Raw genomic sequence first — 21343 nt, 5'->3', positions numbered from 1 at the left:
TTATATCGGGATATGAGATTTTGGTCATATCGCACAGCCCTAATAAAGGGACTTATTTTATGAGTGTACAAGCCATGAATCAACAAACAGAGGCCACAGATGTCATTTTAGGTGTAATTTGATGTGCATGTCACTTGATATGAAAAATGAGTGAATGCTCTGAGATTCAGATTACTCAAACCACACTGAGATATGAGTCAGTGTGCCCTTAAAAGTCGAAATCCTAAACTGTTTTGCGCGTCTTCAGATTCTGTGATTGTGTGTATGTTGCATACATGTTTTCGTGTCAGTGGGTTAGTATTTCTAGACCACATCATCTAGATGCACACCCCACATTCCGCTTCCTGTCCTCCCGATAAACATGCTTACACGCAAGCACAATAACGCGCACAGGCCTGTCCTGGCAAATCTCCGCATGGCCACAGAACAACAGGAAGTTGCAGGCTTGAGGCAGGAAGTGGGGCAGCACTGTGGGGCGGGATAACCCTACAAATATAACCACGGAGAGTTATGGAGGCACTTCCATTCTTCACCCCTCTTTCTCCTTCCTTCCAACCTCTCCTCCCTTCCACCTCTTCTTCCTCTCTCTCCACTTCTATTCTTGCAATGGAAACCTGGCTCTGCCGACATTTACCGCACATGTTCTTTTCCTCTAATTTCACATTCCATCGAGGGAAAAAAAAAGAAACCAAAAAATAAATTTGCACTTATAGGCTACTTTCAGAAACATCAAGATGTTTGCTGGTTAAAACGCTTAAACTTTAAGAAGTACGAATATAATTTTGGTTAATCTTGGCTATTTTCCAAACAATCACAAAAGATTATTTTGGAAGATATGATGTGCACGTTTCACAGACTGTGATATCCATAGATTCTCAAAGCTGGATCTTTAGTCTGGCAGTCTAAACAATGTAAAATAACCCTTCTATTTTCTTAGAGAGGCATGCAGCGAGGCCTATTATGCGAGCCGCATAAAGAGGTGCGTGAGGAAGGCAGGGGAGTGCTTGGAGTGTCAAATTAAAATGATAAAGAAAAAGAAAAGGCCAGGAAAGAAAAAAAAGAGGAAATGAAAGAGCAACGGGGTGAAAGGAGGAAGAGACAGAGTGAATTCCTTGGAGGGCGCGGTTTGATTTTGGACAAGTTGAAACACACACAGCAACTGGCACAGGAGGGGCGGGAGCACAGAGAGTGAATGAGACGAGAAGGATGAGGAGAGAAGGAGACGCAGAAGGAGGAGGAGTATCGTGCCCCAGCGAGGGACAGGCTCCAGCACGCCGGTTTCGACCACATGGCCCCTCCCGGCGCTGAGAATACTGAACCCTGTGATTACCCAAAACACACAGGGTCTGCCTGGGTCTCTGAGCCAGGAGGACAGTTTCCCACTCTGCAGCTCTGGACTGTGTTTCTGCTCGGCCATTCTGCCGAATCTAGACTCTACCTTTTCCCCCTAAAACAAGACGAACCCCCTCTCATGCCCTCTGAGCATGATTCGACCAGTTTCCTCTGCCACCGCTAGCAAAATAAAATTAAAAAACAGTCTAAGCTTGCTGACAGGCCTCTCCGGGACAGGACATTCAGTTTAACCAACAAGGAACTTGGAAAATTGTTTCTGCGGTTTTGCAGTCTAATCTTGACTTCCTACGCAGGCTGGAAGCACAGACGAGGGAAACCTCGCTCCTGTTTTGCTGAGAAAAGAAGACATTTGGTATTTCCTGCCCTGCAAGTGGGAACTTAAACTGTTTCACATTGTTTTCGCCGAAAGAAGTATTACCTGCTGAGGCTGATTAGCAAATAAACTTCAGCGAGTACAGAGAACTGAAGAATCCTGTTATCACCTGTAGATGATGTCATTAAAAAAAAAAAAAAAAAGAGTAAAAAAAATGCTTCATTGGAAACAACTGAATATGCAGAAAAGCTTGTAATGTCACACCACAGCTTCCTCCTTTGAGTGAATGTTTAGTGGGTAAAGTGGTGTGCTTTGCCAACACACAGCAGCAGCAGCCGGCTCTTCCCCGAGGACATTTTCCTCCTGATTTCAATTAAGAACCATATAATTAAGATGCAGGACTGATAAGACAAGAAAGGAGCAGCTCAAGGACAACATAGCATGCTGCATCTATAAAATCCAGAGGAAATGTTTGATGTTTAAATTGCGGCGCCAAAATTTTAGAGCCCCATCAGCTTTATTAGAGAATAAAAACGCTATAAATAAACAGCGGGGGTGGTAATCTTCCCTGAAATCCCGTAATAAAGGATTTTTGAGTCTTAAGAGGCTTTTCTAGGACATGACAATATTGTAAAGCTGACGGCATAATCGTCGGGAACAGCGTACGTGTAGGGTAGCACACGTCCACACAGACACACACTCTTGTCCTCGCTCCATCCAGAGGTAAAGCAGTTCAGAGGAATGCAGTGACTGTCAGGGAGCCCGGCTCCTGCTAAAACCCCAGCAGGACAGAACAATAATGCTCTTTTAAACAGCTGAGAGCTGCAACCTGTTTGAAAAGTGGAGCTTTGCGGCTGTTACAAATGCTGACGAGCCTTTAATCCCGATGGTCATAGCTGTCTGCGTCCGCAGCCCGGAGCCGAGCTGCCAAGAGGGAACAGGAAAGGGGACGGCGTGAAAAAAAAAGCCAAACCATCTCATCCTGATAATTCCTGGACTCACCGGCCACACACAGAGAGCGCTCCCCCACCTCTGCACCTCCACGAGCATCCTATGTCTCACAAATGTATGACGTGCACGTGAATATCCACCTTTACTCTCTTAAGGAAGCCGGCGGATTCTGTAATTTATATAACGATATGTTTAAGGGGCCATACTTGCGAACGTGTGTGAATGCAGAATGTTTGCTGAAAAACCAGTCCAGCCCCACAGTCCAGTCCAGTTCAACCAGGCCAACAGGTGATGATGCAATGTCTGTTAAACAGGGTTTTTTTCTCATGAATAGCAAAACATGCCTATTTGTCCAAGTGAAACCTGCATCACTGGTAGCAGTGAAGTTCATTTAAGCTATTTTAATTCAATCCAAGGCCTAGAATCATTTCCAGGAGGAGCGGTTTTAGAATAACTTTTACAGCATGACTTGATAGCTGAGTGGGCAGCAGCACATGGCAGTTAGTCTGTGACGTGGGTTTAAATCTGACCAGGGACTTTTTATCCTCGCTGCCTCGACTTTTTGCTTTAACAAAGAGGTGAAAGTGCAACAAAACACTGCACTTTATCACACTTTTACATGACAGATTTTCACCTTTACAACTCGTGAGGGTGTTGCGGTCGTGCCGGCAGCTGAACGTAAAGAAAATAAATGCAAAAAGAATTGAATGCGCCAATCCTGTGATCCCTCAAACGCAATAAATCTCAACGATAATAAAGCAGAACAAGATACCAGACATATGATGTGCCAGAGAGATAATAGAAGTGCATATTTCAATTTAAAGTAACAGATAGAGACGGCTAGGTGCAACTGCTCTTCCTTCCCCTCTCCTAAAATGTAAACAGTGTACAGTGTCTGTTTGTCCCAGCTGTGTCCGTACAGCCTCTCCTTTTCCTCCCCCCACACTTACATTCCTCATTATGGCATTTTTTAAACTGTGTCAATGAGTCTGGGGGAAGCGGATGATGAGAACCATTAAAAAAAAAAAAGCAGTGAAAAAAGATGTGATATTCCACATAAATGATCACGGTTAAATGAGGAAGTAATGGCCTGAATTCTGAGGGCATTTGGGACTTGGGGGTGGGGATGCACAGCTGTACAACTGCATGACACCTCGATCAAAGTGGTACTTAGAAGCCACCTTAAACTGTGCTTAGCCAGTAATTAGAAGCTCCCCAGAGGAAGGAAAGGGTCAATATGCAAGCCATTCCTAATCCAATGGATGGAAAACGTGAGTAAACTGGGAAATATTTTTATTTGCTAAATGTAGCTTATCTGATCTTAAATTCATAATTCTAAGTATATTTTTGTTCAGAATTAACAAGTCCACAACAAATTCAATAGTTCGGTGTGTACGTGGTCTTTGCAGGCCAACTGCAGCTAAAAGCCACCTTGACTGTAGGTAAAAACTACACTTTCTTAATTATATTGATCCACTCAAAGAAGTCTAAACAAAGTGCACCTGCCAAAAAAAAAAAAAAAAGAGCCTGAAGGCAACACAGGCATTTCTCCAGAAACTTTAAAGAATCTACCAACAGTTGAAGGGTTAACCGGCTCCAAACAATGAGTACAGTTACAGAGAAGCATTGCTGACATGCATGACTAATTGCACACAGCGGTTTCTGGAGAGTATTGCTGATATCATTGTTTGCTGTGTTAATTCTGGAGAACCACAAAAGTCACCACGAGCACGACAAAAAACATCTCCGATGTCTTGGAGTGTAAAGTGGCCGAGGATTTAGCAGGAAGTATGTTAAATAAGCAATCTGGTCAATTCATTTGACAACAGAAAAATTTATGAGAAACTATTCAAACAAGCAATGTACAGTTTTAACTGATAAATCTTATTTTTAAAAACAGATAAAACAGGAAATTCTTACAAATTTCACATCTTGCTATTAGAAGCTGTGATGGGGATCAATACACTGATGGAAATCCTCATCAAGTTATCTAGCTCAAGCATTTAATTTGGACTCAACTTGTCATTTAACAGCAGCCACTGACTGATGCTTTTAGCCACAGTCACCACATCTTAACGTTAGATGGGTGAAGACCGGTGACCCCTTCTTACCCTGGGCTGATGAGAGCTCTGGCTGTGCCCAATAGGCATGGCAGGTGGCGAAGTGGGTGGCTCCGAGGTCGTGCCTCCACGTAGAACCGCCAGCCAAATGCAACGAGGTTCAGGGGAGCTGCAGTCCACCCCCACCGGGTTCTGGAAGCTCCAGTCAGACCCGGCTGGCGCAGGACACGGGAGCATAGCAGCGGGCATGGGAGCGCTGAGTTTGGTCAGATCCGCATCGCTCGCCACCAACATGGGCTGCACACACTCAAGCACCAACACAGAGTCCTGGACGGTGTCCAGACACAGACCTACAATCGAGCCAAGACAGGGTGGCTGCTTTTAGTGTCTTCCGATTCTCCAGTCATTTAACTTCACGCCTCCTGGCTCCAGTCCATTGCTGCTGCTGCTGCTGCTGAGCCTCGGGAAAGTTTAATCCAACAAGTTACACATCACAGCCTGACGCTCCTGACCTCCATCTGTCAGCTCTCCAAGACCCTCATCCGCACTATTGGGGGGTTCAAACTAGAGGAAGAAAAAGGCAGCAGATAGAGGAGTGTGTGTGTGGTGCAGGGATCAGAGGTAGGTCTGGTTTCACTACAGACACACACACAGAGACCAACTGACAGCAACCCTCCTGTCGGTGTCCAGTGATGTTCTGCATTCAAAGCCACTCTGTCCACCCCCCAAAACACACAACTGCTGTCCCAGAGGGCTGGATCTTCTGTCTCTCCTCCCTCCCACTGCCCCCACTCTCTCCTTTCACCCTCCCTCTCTACCTCTAGTGCCAGACAAACTTCATCTCTCTCTCATCTTAATCCCGAATGTTTACTTTATCACAGCGACCATCAGCTACTCGATCTGTTGCTTTTCTGTTGCTTCTCCTCTTTTGCTTTCTCTTTAGTCCTTGTTTTTGTTACTCGGACTGTATCCAGACAGTTACTGACTCCTTCCACATGAACCGGTCTGACTGTCATCAGTAAACAAACACCTGTGCACTGTAAAGCGGAACTCTTGAAGTCATACGTTGGGAAAAACCGAGAGCGGGTCAGCTGTTAACAGTCCAGGTGAAGAGATCTCCTGTAGGGTTGCTGCTGGTAGGTTAAATCCACGTTGGATCCTTCCTGTGCTGCACGTGTGCTGCACATGTGTGTGTGTGAGCGACACAAACACAGTGACAGAGCTCTGGTCCCGCTGCTAAACTCCACAAAAGCCAGCCCTGCCTCCACCGCCTCCCCTCCACTCAAAGGGGAGACGAAAAAAAAAGAGAGAAAAGAGAAAGAGGCCAATTTGCAGCACAAAGAGAGGAAAAAAAACATTTGCGGCTGCTATGCTTAGTCTTCTACTCCCTTTTTCTTATAGTTAGGAGGGGAAAACACAGAGGAGGGAGAATGATAATGAGAGAACATGGAAAAAAGCTGCCAAAGACAGAGAAGGAGAGCAACGGGCGCTGCTGTGGTTGTAAAAGCTCTGAAAATAACACGGTCGCTACTGGATGTCAATATGACCTCTTTGTCAAGCCTATACTCCCACTCTCACGTGCAGACACACTCCTTCCCAGAGGATCCACCCATATACAACACAGTGACACCTAAAAACCACTAAATCAGTCAGGGGTGAGTTCTCACCAAACAGCCAGGCGTCCAGGGTACGTGCGAGAGCGGCAGACAGGTAACCATGTTGTTGTTACAGACAGCCAACGTTCCCCTCCGGTTGTCGTCACTGTTAACCTGCCGAGCATCCGTTACCGATGAGGTTAGACAGGTTTCACCTGCCGAACAGCGGGGCAAGTTCCAACTCGACTGGAGAAGGCCGTCATCCGCAAAAAACACCGTACCCTCTGGATATGTCGCACTATGCCAACAAGAACACACACTGCAGGCTTTGATAGTTTATACTCACTGAGGAGGTGATAAATTAACGAGTCTGTTACTTTCACAGGCAGAAACATACCCCAAGAAGAGTGAATAATAGTGGCGTGTCCAATAAAAGTACCAAAAAATATAAAACACAGTTAATATAAAATATGAACTCAAAGTGTTTCGGTGTCATCTAGCACTTTAATATGATATCCTGCGTTTCTCTTCCGTGTGGGTCACTTTTTCTTTTTTTTGTTAATCTTGTGCAAATACACAAGGATGTATACATGTGCGTTAGGAAAATATGTTACATTTACTCCAGGAAGTTAAGATATTGTGCAATGTGCAATGTGAGGCTGCAAATGCAAGGCTGAAAAATGAAGCAAATCTGGAAAGGCTAAAGATACTTCCTTAACTGTGAAGTTAACATCTCCCTTCTCTACATCTCTACTTACCAATTTAAATTTCATTATGGTGTAAAATTATGCAACATTGAGTGACAGGACAACAGTCAGTCAAAGTCTACACGCCAGTTTTGGTGAATGAAATTCAAGCAGTTTAGTTTCTGTGCATCATTCTTTCACAAGTATCTGTGTGATGCTAATCGCTTTGCTAATCAAGCTAGCTACGCTCTCATCCAGATGTGATCACTTCGAGATCCCTGCAGTGGTCCTGCGTTCAATACAACCATGTTTTATGCGCAGTCTGTGGGATCAGTCATTGAATGATGTAAAGAGTAATTTATTTACAATAAAACTCTGATTTACATTATGGGAGATCTTTGATCAAGAGTCCAGAATGTTATAATTGGCCTGCAGTCACCCACATATCACTCGCAGGCCATGCTCTTCATGTTCTCAATTTTGCATTACAGCAAACATTGGAAAGGCTTTAAAAAGCTTTTTTATTAATAAGCTCCATGTATTTATACACAGCATGCAAACATCTGATCTTGTTCAATTTTTTGCATGTTAGCAACAGGCCTATTAAAGCAGCAAGGCGCTTGCACTGCATGACTGATATGCATCCTTAATAGTTGCTTCTAATTCGTACGTCATCATAATAACGAACCTCATTTTTATGGGCGTCACACATTTTCTATTTTTCTACTTCCAAGAGTTACATAGTGGCTCTTTTAATGATCTTTCCTGCAAAAATAACAAACTACATTGAGGTGGATCCACACCTCACTTTATCCCCAGTTAGTTTATTGAGTCAGTAGACTTTCACTTACACACACAGGCACACACACACACACAGAAACCAGTTACATGTGAATACAAAAGGCTGGTTTTCTTGTGCACATGCATACACACAAGCACATGCCACATGTCCCACTGAGTCACTGCTGAGTATAAATACACTAGGCTATGTAATTATGGTTCCACTTAAAGTCAGAAGGCTGTGGCTGCAGGGGGGTTTGTCTTCTCTCTGTGGTTCAGACCAGAGCTTCGGGTTCAATGCACCACCAGCCGGAACCGCCCTGCTGGATCACCAGGGGGAGGTCCGATTCATCACCAGGAGGGGGAGATGCGAGAGAAAGAAAAAGCCAGACGGGGATTTAAAATCTGCATCCATTTCAAAGCGGCAGCACTGAGGTGGGATTTCATATGGCACTTTTTACAATAACAGTTAGTTTTAGTGAGGCGGGAGGAGTGCCTAATTTGGAAACAAAAGGTTTCTGGCTGTCTCACACCCTCTCTTTCTCTCGGTCACCCTTTCATGAACCATGACGGCACTTACAAAAACAGGAGGTTAAGTGAGAAAAAAAGAGAGATGGCTGGCAAAAGAAAAATGAAAATAAAGGCATTGAGTTACAGTTTATCTGATGTGAGCCACACGTGAGGAGCTCGAACAAAAGCACATGGTCTACTGGTTAGCCGAAACATGCCCGAGCAGGCAGACATTACCTGCATATGGGCTTAATTTAAATCATAACAGCATACCTTTTTTTATCTAACTTGTAACGATTTGAATGCTCAGTAAACAGCACTCGAGGTTTTTTCTTCCACCCGTTTCTTTTAGATCTTAACCTGGGAGCGCGAAACTCCTGGAAATGTCAGGAAATCAAAGCCCGACATGCACCGCAGCTCTCGGAGGAGCGACGTCTCTGCCCCTCACTGCTCTCCGACAACAAACACATCTGTGGAAAGTGAAAACTGCCCGCTGGTGTAAGGGACAGATTAGTCTGGCGATATGTTTTAATCCCTCTCATAGTCGGATCGTGACAGTGAGCCAACTGATTAACACACAGTGGCCTCCCTACCCTTTTTGTTTTCCCCACTGCAGCTTCCTCGCAAGGCAAAACAAAAGTCTGTCTCTTCTCTGCTGCATCTACAAAACAGAGCTGTGATGAGGAGAAAAAAGGCAAGAAAGAGCAGAGTGAAGCCATTCAGAGTGCTGACTGAGCGCTTGGTTGGCCTGTCGCTAACAAACCGCGCTGCAGACACAACCGTAGGGTGTCTTCTCTAAACACAGGCTGCAAGAAAAGGCACAAAAAGGGTCAGAAAAGGACAGACGGGGTTTGATGCTTACAATGACTGACACAACAAAGACAATACATAGATAAAGAACTTTAATATCATTATAATCTGACGTCTGGAAACCCTTGAGGAAAATCCCGTCGCCTCTGGTGAGACAAACTCCGGTGACACACTCAACATGTGCCAGGAAAGGCGATAAAGGAGCCCACATGAGTTATCTGTGTCATCACACTGGAAACTAAGGAATGATTCAGATTTTACCACAAATATATGCCCGATGCACCGCCACGGTTACCAAGCTCCGAGGGGGTCCCCCAAGATGAGTAACAAACAAATCAAAGCCACACTTTTTCCTTAAACAAAGCTGTTTGTCTTTTCCATTTTCCCACCAAGAATTGGGGACTTTTGTTTTTGCCTTTGTGCTTTAAGAAAACGTTTAAAAGAGTGTTCACAAAGCGGCTGTGAAAAACTTTTCTGTGCCTCAGTATTTCTTAGGTTTAACTAAATATAATCTACAGTTATGAAACATGAGGCTATTTTAATAAAAGAATGAGTGAATAAAAGTTTTATTAGAGCACATTTCACATGTAGCGGTTCAATAATTGGCTCTAGATGGCATCAGCATGGAGTCGATTTCTCCGTCTAGACAGACATTAAGCGTAATCTGCTGAAGTGGATTGTACAAAAGCAAGCGCTTGTGTGAAAAAAGGGGATGTAGCTGTTTTAAGATGGTTAATTTTAACTTTAATCTCCAGTAAATCCCCATGCCATGGAACCTATAGGCCTTTGTAACAGCATTCATGATGTAGTGAGCAGACAGCAGACACTAGAGGGCAGCTGCAACCCAGAGTCTAAAAGCAGATGGGTGGGGGGGAAAGCCCAGAGGGCACTGGGCCGCAGGGGAAAGAGCAAAGGGTGATGAGCTACAAGTAAATGTAAAGTTTTACAACAATAGGTGGCATGAGTGTGTGCCCAGGGCGAGGAAGTGCAAGAAGCCGACCTGTAAGCCGTTATCTGCGATTTGTGGTTGTAAATGAGTTACAAATGGATAAGCTCGGGGTGGGAGACTGCGGCTGGATATTAGGGAGGTCACACCTGTTGTGGTCTCTGTTGTGCAAAGCTCGGAGACGATAGCAGGTGCAGAGCGAGACGAAACGTGCAAGGGTCAGATATCTAATCAACACACAGCTGAGGTGGTACCGGGGTGGTCTAACCCTCCCTGACTGGCCAGAGGACTTTTACAACAACAACAACAACAACAACAACAACAATGCATGACTCAAATCTGCAAACCAGAAGAAGCGTCTTCTGTGTTAAACCCACTGCATTATGCATGCACTCCACATGACATCAGCCCAAGTGAGCTGGCTGAGAACTGAAATATCAACTCTTTAGTCACCTTTTCCCGCCCACTCACTCATACACTTAAGATATTATTAGCTCCATGAAGCTAATAATGTACAAGAAGTCTGTAATTACTGATATGAGTCAAGCTTTTAATCTGAACCGACATTACACTGCTTTAAAAACAGGCCACAAAAAGATTCTTTCTATAATTAACCAGGTTAAGATTAATGTCTGTTTAGTCCCGAAAATAGTAAAAAAACATTGATGCCCAACAGCGTGAAATCTGAAGCTGTGGTGTATCATAACGGAAGTCTTACAAAACCTGCCAAACCAGTGAATCTTTGGCTTTCAGTGTTATAGCATGTCACTCTTTTACTGCAGTGTTAATCAACAATCATTCGGCTGGCTTAACACATCAGATAAGTTGATAGTAACAACACAATCTCAATTAGGGACCTAAATCACAGGTAATCATTTAGCACTGATAATAACTTCTTAAATCATTTAACTAGGTGGACTAGGACTCCAGCCTCCCAAATGTGACAATCTGCTCCTTTTCACAAGAATTGATTCATTAATTCAATGTATAGGCAAAATGATTCATTCATATAACCCATTTTTTGGAAATTATAACACAAAAAATGTGCCTATTGTGCTACTTCTGCCACAAGGGAACGCTGGGATACATGAGTCAGCCCGCCGGCCTACAAAGCATCTACGTGGACAAAAATGCCCGATACAGAGCAGGAAGCAGAACACGAAAGGGTGGGGGCGTTGACAGATGTTGGAGAGTGAACACCGGGGTAAAGGGGGGGAAAACTTGGAGGGAATAAAAAATGAGGACAGAGAGTGATCTAAAGCAGAAGCAAGAGTCAGGAAGTTGAAGAGAGCAGATGGAGAGGAGACAGGAGAGGACGATTTAAACATCTGGGCTCAGACAGCGGCGGCTCAGACAGCGGCGGCTCAGACAGCGGCGGCGCAGGCGCGTATTTACGCAGAGACGCACTCTAAATGCCTCCTCTATTGTTTCATTTAAATAACGCAGCACATAAACGACGACAGTCCAGACTGCACGGCTGGAGGCTAAACCACAAAAATGTCACTTCTTTGCTCAATCAAGCTAATTAAAGGCTAAGAAATGAATCCATTAACAGACAGTCTGCTGACAAATGATTAAACACACTAAGAGATGTGTAAGTGAGTGTTGAGAATAATCTATCCTATGGATTTTTGCCCTGTTTTACAACTCGCTTTCCAAAAACGTGCACATCACCTCTTCTTTTAACAGAATTCTGGGATTGCTTGGGAAGAGAGGTGTACTCTTTAAAGCAAATAAATACTCAAGAGTTTGGGGACTCCTCTGGTATAGATTTTTTAAATAAGTTGTCAAATTCTGCTAATGAGTAACAGGTTTGGGTTGCAGGCAGGCAAACTGAGCACATGGACAATATCTTGGTATTGTCTTGAAAAGCATGCTGGTGGAATTGCAGCATGTATGTATCATTCAGCATTAATGCTGCCTTCACAGATGTGCAAGTAAGCCAAGAAAAACCCTAAAAATAATCTCAGGCACACAGTAAGTGTCACTGTTTCTGAGTGTGTTTGAATTGCATCGCTTACGATAAAAGAACCAACTATTCACTGACATGGTTTTCGAAAATGCTCCTGGATCTATAAAATGATTTTCCTGTAAACAGCCTGAATATCAAAACCATCCACAGGCAGTTTACAAGATTCAGATTATCTGAATCTTTATTTAATCCCCATATATAGTTGTGTGAATGCCTCTTAAGTCTTCCACAGTGATGAACTTCTCCTCCAATTACATGTAACGTCCTCAGCTCCACTGGGATGATTTTCTTCATGTTGTTGGCCGGTGTTTTGTTTTAACATGACACAATCTTTGCAGGCTTTTGCTCTCCCCGTCTGAACTTTTTTGGACGGGCTTTCTGGAAGCAAATTCAAAAAGTTTCAACATCTGATAGTGTCGCATTTATACTTCTCAAATTTAATGGGTGGGTCTCTCGTGGCTATAAATTTTTCATAGCAAGGAGAGACCCGCAGGCCATATTGCATGGGATCAAACCTGGATGTATGAAGGAAAAGATGGTTTCTATTTGTGCATGTGATAAAGAGCGATGAAGCATACAGGCAAAACACACACACACACACACTATGACATACACTAAGTGGAGAGACGGTGCTCCACTTTAACCTAATTAACGAGAAGTGGCTCCTCTAGTCTACTGCATGTTTTATGTTCAGGTCACTTCGATAATAAAACGGAACTAAAATGAAGAAGAAGCTTCGTCTCTTACTGGATATTTCATGCATGCATTAACAGTTTAACTTTTTGTGTCCGCTTATTTTTTAGTGAAGGGTGAGAGCTCAAAGTTGCCATGAAAACTATCAAGTTGCCTATGTTTGACCTTAATAGTTACTATAGGTCTGAACTTTAAGACTCTCAGACTGTAAAACCACTTGGCTCATTTTAAAGAGCCAGGTGTGAATGCTAGATCCTTCCTCTCTTTTCAGACATGTCTGAAATCTGGAAGTCTGAAAACGTTCCACCTTTTGATGCATGAAAGATGTGTGACGGCCGAGCAGTTACCAAGAACGCTTAAATCAAAACACACTGGTTCCTGCTAAAGATCTGCTCTCTTTCCACGGTGTTTTTAGTCATGTCGCGTCCCCTCACGCTTAGCCAAAGAACATGAAACGAAGAGGACCGAAACAACAGCCACATCCTGCTGCTTCTGAAAGCCACTATGAGGCGACGGCTGGGTTTCATCAGGTAAATTCCCAGCTGTACCGTATAACGAGTCTTCTGATACTGACGGGATCTATGACGACATCTGGCAGAGAGCTAACTTTGCTCCTTGCACTGTATTCCCCACCCCTCACCACTCCACTGTACTGACCACAACCGCTGGGAGCAATCAGAGCGTCACGTCGGAGCTCCACTGCAGTAAGATGCCCTCCCTTGCTACCCCTCCCTTCTTTTTCCCCTTTTCCCCTTTTCTTCTCTTTCTTTCCTGGTTGTTTTCAGAAGCAGGCCTCAGCAACAGAAAACCACAGGGCTCCAGCAGGCCTTTTGACTCTCTCCACCCCCCTCGCCCGCGTTTGGAAGAAGCGCGGCCGTACTTTGAGCCCCCTCTTCTCGGTTGCTTCCCTCTTCAGACCCACATGTATATATTTAGCTCATCTCTGCTTCTGTATAATTAACAGATGAAAATTATAACTTTGGGACTCGGAGATGACGTTGCTGTTCTCCTTGGCTGAAGCTGAACTTAAGCTTCAGCCCTAGGGGGGACAAAAACCAGGCGGCAGTCCAACATGTGGGGCGTGGTGGAGGCGATGCTAAGCCAGGTTGGGAAACTGAGCGAGGCAGTTAAAAAAGAAAGAGAAAGACGACTGCAGAAAGGAGTCAGAGTGTTTATTAGAGCTAGCGAGATGGCCTGCTTGACTGCCTCCATCAGCCCTGGAGTTTCCATTTGTGGTCATCTGGTTTTTACATTCCTGCTATGCACCACCGCTCACACCACGCCGAGGAAGTCTCCATCACTAAGTTCACACAGGACTGTACAATCCAGCAACTCTCAAAGCTGAGTCTGGGGTGTAGAGTAGCCATTTAGGGAGCTCTCAGAGTAGTGAAGAATAGGTTAAGTTAATGAAAACCTTTCTTATGTTTGGGTCTCACAGATGGAATCTGATCACCTGGGAATCTGTGGGTTACGTCTGGGTATTTGGGGATGTGAAAATAGTTTTAAAGACTGCTTTTGCAGATGCACGAGTACACCGATGCAGCTCTTAACCCAGCTGGAAAAATTCCCACTGTCTAAAAGTTCAGTAAGATTTTCCAATATTTCACAAAGACCATCTCAAATTAAGATCAGTGTTGTGATTCACATGACTCTCCACGGGCTCACAAAGTCTCTCTTTAACAGTGTACGCATGATGCCACCGGGCAAAAGATAGCAACTGCACGTAATCAATTACTACAGTTTAAAGGAGTTTGGAGGCAGACACATCAATTCTTCCCTTTTTCAATCTAGTCAAATCTGAAGCACAGCCAAACGCATGTGATGCAGAGGTCAAGCGAAACTTGCTAGGCGTGATTTTTCTGGCAGTAACTTCAGCTTCTGTTCTCACTTTGAGATAAACTTGGCGATCCTCAGATTAAATCCAAAGGGGCTTTTGCAAACCATCTCTTCTCTTCAGCATTCCCCAGCAGAGCAGAGATGCTCTGCAGATACTGACTGGCATGTTTCGAATACAGGGCGATCATCCCACGCTATCACTTCATCTGCTCCTTCCTGTTGACTGTGATGTAAAACCCTGTTTAGTCCTAATATTCGAGCAGATCCCAGCGCGCCGAGCAACGATGAGATCCATATGCCAAGCTGATGATGCTATGTCTGCATCTTTAACCTCTGTCACTCTGTATTAGCAGCCTTTTAATGCAACCCAGAGACTGTTCACCCTGCAGAAATAAACTGTCCTTTTGTAGCCTCATGACTTCTATCACCTCAGAAAAGAAGGTCAAATTTGCCACCTGAAGGAAATTAGGCTCGCGCTTGTATTCTTATTTTGCTTAGCTAATGGGACGCCTGGAGAGGCCTCCAACTGTTAACACAGGAATCATACACTCGCATATGTTTTCACTCTGTTATTCGGATTAAAGACACGTTGCCATTGCTTATAGTGAAGAGGAAAGTTAACAGAAACACACTGGACTGTTAGTTTTCACTCTGTAAACTCAGGGCGGTGGGTGGGTGGGGGGGTTGGATATACAAGAACTGTACAAAAACAAACCCTTCATGGCAAAAACCTACATGTGAATACCCGCTGCTTTAAGGATGACATTCTGCTTACAGACGGCACATACAGACAGAATTGAAAGCAGCGGCGGCAGCAGAGTATCCTGAAAGGAGATGCCCAAAGAAGGAAGCAGAGAGGGGATCAAAGCAACGAGCGATTCACAAGGAAATGAAAAAACAAGAAAGCTTCAAATTCGGAAGAAGCCAGAGAAGAAGAAAAAGGTACTACTCTATTAATAAGAACTGTGACACACACAGTCACACACAGAGAGGGAAAAAAACCAACAAAGAGTAGAGAAGAGAAGGAAGCCGGAAGAGATACGAGTGAGAATAATGAAGCTCAATGTGTGCAGAGTTAGAGTTGAGTTTGAGTACATCTGAATTCATGCAAACCTTCAGCCAACAGAACACAACTGCTGTGTATTTGCCTGAGCAAGTAAGGCTTCACATCAGCCTAGAGACTGATCAGCGACCCCCTTTTAACCCCAGGTTGCTAGGGAAAAATGTCTATTTCCTGCTCAGCTGGTGAGTGGTTGTTGGCTGATGCTATGTGAAATAGGTCACAAAGAGATATACAGTCTGGAAAACCTCCTTGCCATTGTTTTGGTTGCAAAAAGACTGCCAAAGTTACCTGTCGTTTGCATGGAAAATGCCAATTTATCTGCAAACATTCTTTCACCAGTTGTTAATACAAATTTTTCCCCAGTTATCAGGGAGTCGCAGAGGTGACCATATCCCAGCAAACTAAATGTTGTGCTCTACTCTTCTTATGCTCATGCTTTCTCAAAATTTTAGTCCATATCTGGTAATCATTTTTGATTTCACCTTTAGTTTGGCGCCTTTGATTTTAAGCTTTTAAGCTTTTGTGTCTCACATTCCTGAGCCACATTCCTTAGCTTGATTTCACTTTCAAATCAAATCTATATATCTGGATTAAATATGGGTTTCTTTGCTCTAAATTTAAAAGAAAGAAAAATAAGGGACCCAAATTTTTTACGTTTGCAAACTCCATAGTGTAGTAGTTTACACTTCCACCAGACAAGGATACACAAACCCCTCAATGTTAAATTAGGACGGGCATCTGGGATAAAAACTTTCCCAAATCAAACAAGAAGGTACAAACTGTAGTGACCTCCTTGTAAATAAGGGTCTGTAACAGCTGGTCACCCATCAGAATCAGCTGATTCTTTCTTTACAATACTTTTAGCATATCTAATGATATTTAAGAGAATATGAATATTTTGGGAGGTGTAGGTTGAAATTTGCTGCTTTTCGATTAGCCTTAGTTGTCCCAGCTTTCTTTGACAGATTGGCAGCCTGTCTAGGATGTACCCCACCTCTTACCTATAGCAGCTGGGATAGGCTCCAGGCTCCCCACAACCCAAAACCATCACCCTGAAGTGGATAAGTGGAAAAAAGGATGGATGGATGTCAAAATCTGAAGCTAAAACTTGGATATTTTTTTTTAGCAAGGATGTTTTTTTCTCTTCTGACTGTAGTTTCTTGTTAAGTGTTGAAACCCGAATGCAAGCAGCATCAAGCTACTGATTTAAAGCTGCACAATAACAAAGTGAGACAACATCTCAGAGTAATGTTACACACAAAACCAGCAAACCAAATAAATTGTATGACTAGGATTATCCATTGAGAAAATCTAAGCGAATATGTAAACAGAGACGATGTTGTGCTCAACCACCAGGCATCAGGAAAACCACAGCGCTTTATCTTTTCCCAGCATCCTTAGCTCATTAGCCTCCTGATAATCTCTGTCCCATGATTTCGCCAGACTGTCAAAACAACCTTCCCGTCTGAGACCGCTTACAAATAGCACGAAACACACCGTTGCTGTTGTTGTTGCGCGTGCATGCACACTGCAGCACTGCGGCCTGGGATGTTTGGGAAACAGAGATAGAGGTTAGTGAGTCAGCGCTCAACCTCCAATGAAAAAAAAAACAGCGATCTACCGTGTGTGTGACCTGCAATTCACAGTTCATCAACTCACAACTGCAGCTTTGATGGACGGTACCTGGCCGGCTGTCATTTACAGTATAAACAACAGAGCAGCATTTCTGAGAAGTTAAATACAGTGAGCAAACATCATCTCACTAATAAGCAAACACAACTCTTCTTCTTTTTCTTCTTTGGATGCTTTAACATTTCGCATCACACCGAAAAAGAAAGTTACGTTAGCGCTCTTGAGCCATCACGTGTAATTGGAGATTCGTATCATGAAGACACACTGAAACAAAAATAAACACAATTTCTGATGTTTTCTAATCAGCCTGGTTGGTTGAAACTAAAAGGATTTTAATGGGCTCGTTATGCATCCACTTATGCAATCAGTGCAAATGGTGCATATTATATGATGAGAGGGAGAAGTTGGGTGGTTATATGGAAGTTATGGAGGAACAACCTCTTTTTCTTTCCTATTTCTTTACCTTTCAGTGCTTCCCCTCACATGACTCATCGGGATTCTCCCGATTTTGTTATCTTCCCTTTTTCTTTACCCTTCCTCCACCCTAGTCTCTCTCACATTCCAGTGCAATCCCCGCTGTTTGCAAAAAGAAAAAAAAAAAGAAGTGCACAGCTGATGAGAGCAAGATGCATCGCTCCATATAGTGTTCTGCAAACACACACTCGCTCTTAAGACAGCTCTCTCTTTGCAAAAACAGAACATGTGCAAGAAAAGTAGAACTGTGCACAGTCGACACCGAGACGAAACAACATGCAGGATCAGATGATGTGAATGTAAATCAGTCACACAGGAGCCCTTGGTTAACCCTTGTGCCCCCCTGCTGCACACAGTGACAGGCGTTCCCGCCTGCCTCTTTAGCCTCTTTACTGGGGGCCAAGTGTGTGACGAGTGGGGCCCCTAACCTCTGAACCTTGACCCTGAGTCAAACCTCACCCTGAGCTGCTGCCTTCAGACTGATCCTGCAAGCAGATACAGACAGAGTCAAGTCTGCATTTCCAAACAAGACCTGGCGTGCTCTTCATTCTTCAATATGTCAACAATAAACCCCTCATGCAATGTAATGTGCTGTACAACAGCCTCATATTTTCCTTCGCAGAAACAACACTTCGAGACACACACCAACACAGCGTCTTTGTAGGCACAAATACAAAGAGGTACTGACGCATGCCAGACCATTGACAGGCTGAATCTAATTAGCTCTCATCTGTTTCTGAGAGAGAGGCTTTGTTTTACACCAAACCTCCCACCGCCTGCCAGTCAGACGCCACAGGAAAATCTCCCAGTTGAGGCACAACACAAGCCGAGCGTGCCCTGCAAGAGAAGGGCTAGGTAGGTATGAGATCCGTCACTTTTCACCCAGCAGAGCGTCTCACCAGTGTGTAAATAATTAGAAATTCTCTTAATTCTTTGGCCAGTTTCAGAGATTAGCAATGCCTCCCAGGAAGCACAAATATCAAGTTATTTGATTATGATGGTTTATATACAAACTTGAGTTCCACTTCCATTAAACTTAACCAAGTAGTTTTGGGCGTCTAAACCTACCCGCTGAGTGAAACTGAACATAAATAGCGAGTGAAAGCCCAATAACAAAGCACAAAACACAAACAGGAAGTGATCTGCAGACTTATGACTTGTGCTATCCTGTAGTTCTTTAAAAATGAACTCTTATCCCTCACTGTCCAGTGCTGCTGAGGCTCTGCAGCAAGAGATCTTGTGGATCTCTACAACTCCCATAGCACCGGGATAGAACAGCAGTATCTGCACCCTGGGATGAGAACATGTTGCACATGTGCACAGAGCATCATGCACACCCTATAAAAGTCCTCACCTTTCATCCACTGCATAATAAACAGATACAAATGTAAAATTTTAAAAAACTAAACTAAACCAATTACTGATGCTTAACCGTGGCAGAGAGAAATGCAGACTGGCTGACTACCTACAGGAAGATCAATAAGGAGCCATTAGTAGCAGAAACACGCCTGCTTTGCAGAGCTACAACAGCTGCTCCCCTCGTACCACAGCAAACAAGGTCAATGATGACTGATGTCCTTCGCCTACCTTTATACCGGCTGGCCCATGTTTGTACAACATCAAGGACTTCCTCATGCACACATGGGGGAGAAGGCCAAATTAAAACTCTCCCAGAGCTAGTTTTCAGACTGGCCTCAATGCCAAAAAGCATCTGTGCGTGTCTGTTGTGTGTACGTTTCATGCACCTGCGCACAGATTATGAGTTTTAGGTGTAACTCTGACCCTTTAAGTAGGATGTAAACAAGCAGGAGTGGCTAATTTTGCGAACACCTGTGTGCTTGACTGTGTCTGAGTGTCATTAACATGTGTCAACACACACACAGACTCACAGGGTTAATAACTGTGGATGTGAGGTGTGAGAGCAGCGGTGCAGCTGTTGTCTCTGGGTTAGAGGAATGCAGCAGGGGTGACGGCGGAGGGGAGGAGGTGTGAGGTACGAACTGACTGATGTAGGATGGTCCATTCAATTTAAGTGATTTTCTTTTTTTAATACAGCACCAAATCTCAACAACACATCCTGCAATAACACAGAGAAAACACAAACTTTACTTTACAGTGTGCTCTGTGTAGCTTCGCCGATATTTTGTGTACTGCTCGATTCTGTTTGATTCTGTGGACAATCCTGTCCCATAATGCAATGCACAATACAAGCAAAGGAATTACTTTCGTGGCTGGAATAACAAAAACAAAAGGTGCACAACAATCGTGGAACAGCTTTAATGAGAGATTAATGCATTTTGGGGCTTTTTTTGTATAGTTTCCTGACTTGGCTTATCTTTTGACTCCACTGTTAACAATTGAATCGCTATATTAAACAATTTAATTGCAATATATGGTGTAATAAAGAAATATTCACAGCTTATATGTCGTATTAGCCTATGAGTTGGAGTATTAGTACATTGCAGCTGATCCTAAACATTTTTGTTTTACCATCCTCAAAATGAAACAACGTAACCAAATGACTAAAAGTACAAATATCGATACGATAATGTCATCCTATCACTCCCTCAGTACGAATACTTTGGATCCAAATGTGGATATTAAAACTTGAAGGTCCTGTTAGCAGATTCACCTACAGATGTGACTCTGCTTCATGGTGGCGGTGACACTTACCACCTGTTTGACGGTAAAGTGAACCAACGTTTACTTTAACAGTACAGAGCAGTGAATGAAAGCAAAACATTTTTTGGAAAATGCATATTTTGTAAAATAAAAAAAGAAGTCCAAGAAAGCCTAACCGTTTTGAAAATCTGTAAAATAGTCAGCACTGCAGCATCTGCTGTGCGATGTGCCTACTACGTAGTGAGGCCATCTGCTAATGATCACTGAAATGCTTTCCTCTGCAGCCTCTTACAGATGCTTTCAGTTAACGTTGCCTTGACCAGGAGCTGATCCTGGACCTGCAGACTGTTCTGTGGTCTGAGGTCTGCAGCCTCTCTGAGGTGGTTGTCCTGTGATCCACTGCCTCTGCCAGAAGAGGTTTTCTCTGAGGCAATGAGCAACTTCTGAGACTGGACCTCAGTGTGATAACTGTCTCCAGATCGGTAGAGAGAACTGAAGGATTTGCACATAATAACAGCTACAGGGTGATGCTGCGTTAGTCTGCAGTGTATCAGTGAACAAACACAGGCGTGCCGCAGGGACAAACGTGAGCTTTAACATCGACCAGCTCAAGGCAAGATTTTCATAAAAGTGCTCTCATGTTTCCCATCATCAATATATTGCAGCATCACGTGGCACAATGCAGCATTAGACATCAGGAGTGCCGCTCATCCTGCCCTCTTCCCCCTCCCTGCTCTCCGCTGCCGGTATCGATCTCACCCGCAAACGCTGCACTGCTACATTAGAGCAGAACTGCTAACAACATTAAACCAGTCCCAGTGGACAACATCATAACTGCTCTCATCACACAGACACTTTCCACCCTTCCTCTTCTCTGTGCTCGAATGTTGGAGGAACACACAAAGCCTGATTCACTTTGCGCCTCATTTTGACAAATTAGACATTTTATTAGATTCTAGTGTCATCCTGCATCTCGCTAAGGAATAATGTTCAATTGTGCGCTTGCCAATACTCGGGCAAGAGAGGAGAACAATCCCGATCATTTCC

The 21343-nt window shown here is 43.8% G+C and overlaps 1 protein-coding gene across 10 annotated transcripts in view; it reads right to left on the bottom strand.

Annotated features, from left to right (window-relative positions):
- Positions 1-21343, bottom strand: part of arhgap23a (Rho GTPase activating protein 23a) — a 65161-nt gene that overhangs the window by 27704 nt on the left and 16114 nt on the right. For 3 of the 10 annotated variants that reach the window (XM_005726158.1, XM_005726161.1, XM_005726160.1), the window contains exon 1: positions 4729-5466. The exons of 2 other annotated variants lie outside the window; for them this stretch is intronic. In XM_005726158.1, coding sequence (XP_005726215.1) covers positions 4729-4971 — 243 coding nt within the window. In that variant the 5' untranslated portion in view covers positions 4972-5466. Of the gene's footprint in view, positions 1-4728; positions 5622-6344; positions 6411-21343 lie in introns of those variants that run through there. 5 more of the 10 variants (XM_005726162.1, XM_005726165.1, XM_005726164.2 and 2 more) reach the window with 4 other exon arrangements.

The sequence above is a fragment of the Pundamilia nyererei genome, unplaced genomic scaffold, assembly GCF_000239375.1.
Source record: "Pundamilia nyererei isolate P.nyererei 1_Seehausen unplaced genomic scaffold, PunNye1.0 scaffold00018, whole genome shotgun sequence".
NCBI classification, from domain to species: Eukaryota; Metazoa; Chordata; class Actinopteri; order Cichliformes; family Cichlidae; genus Pundamilia; species Pundamilia nyererei.
This window is presented reverse-complemented; position numbering and strand designations above follow the sequence as displayed.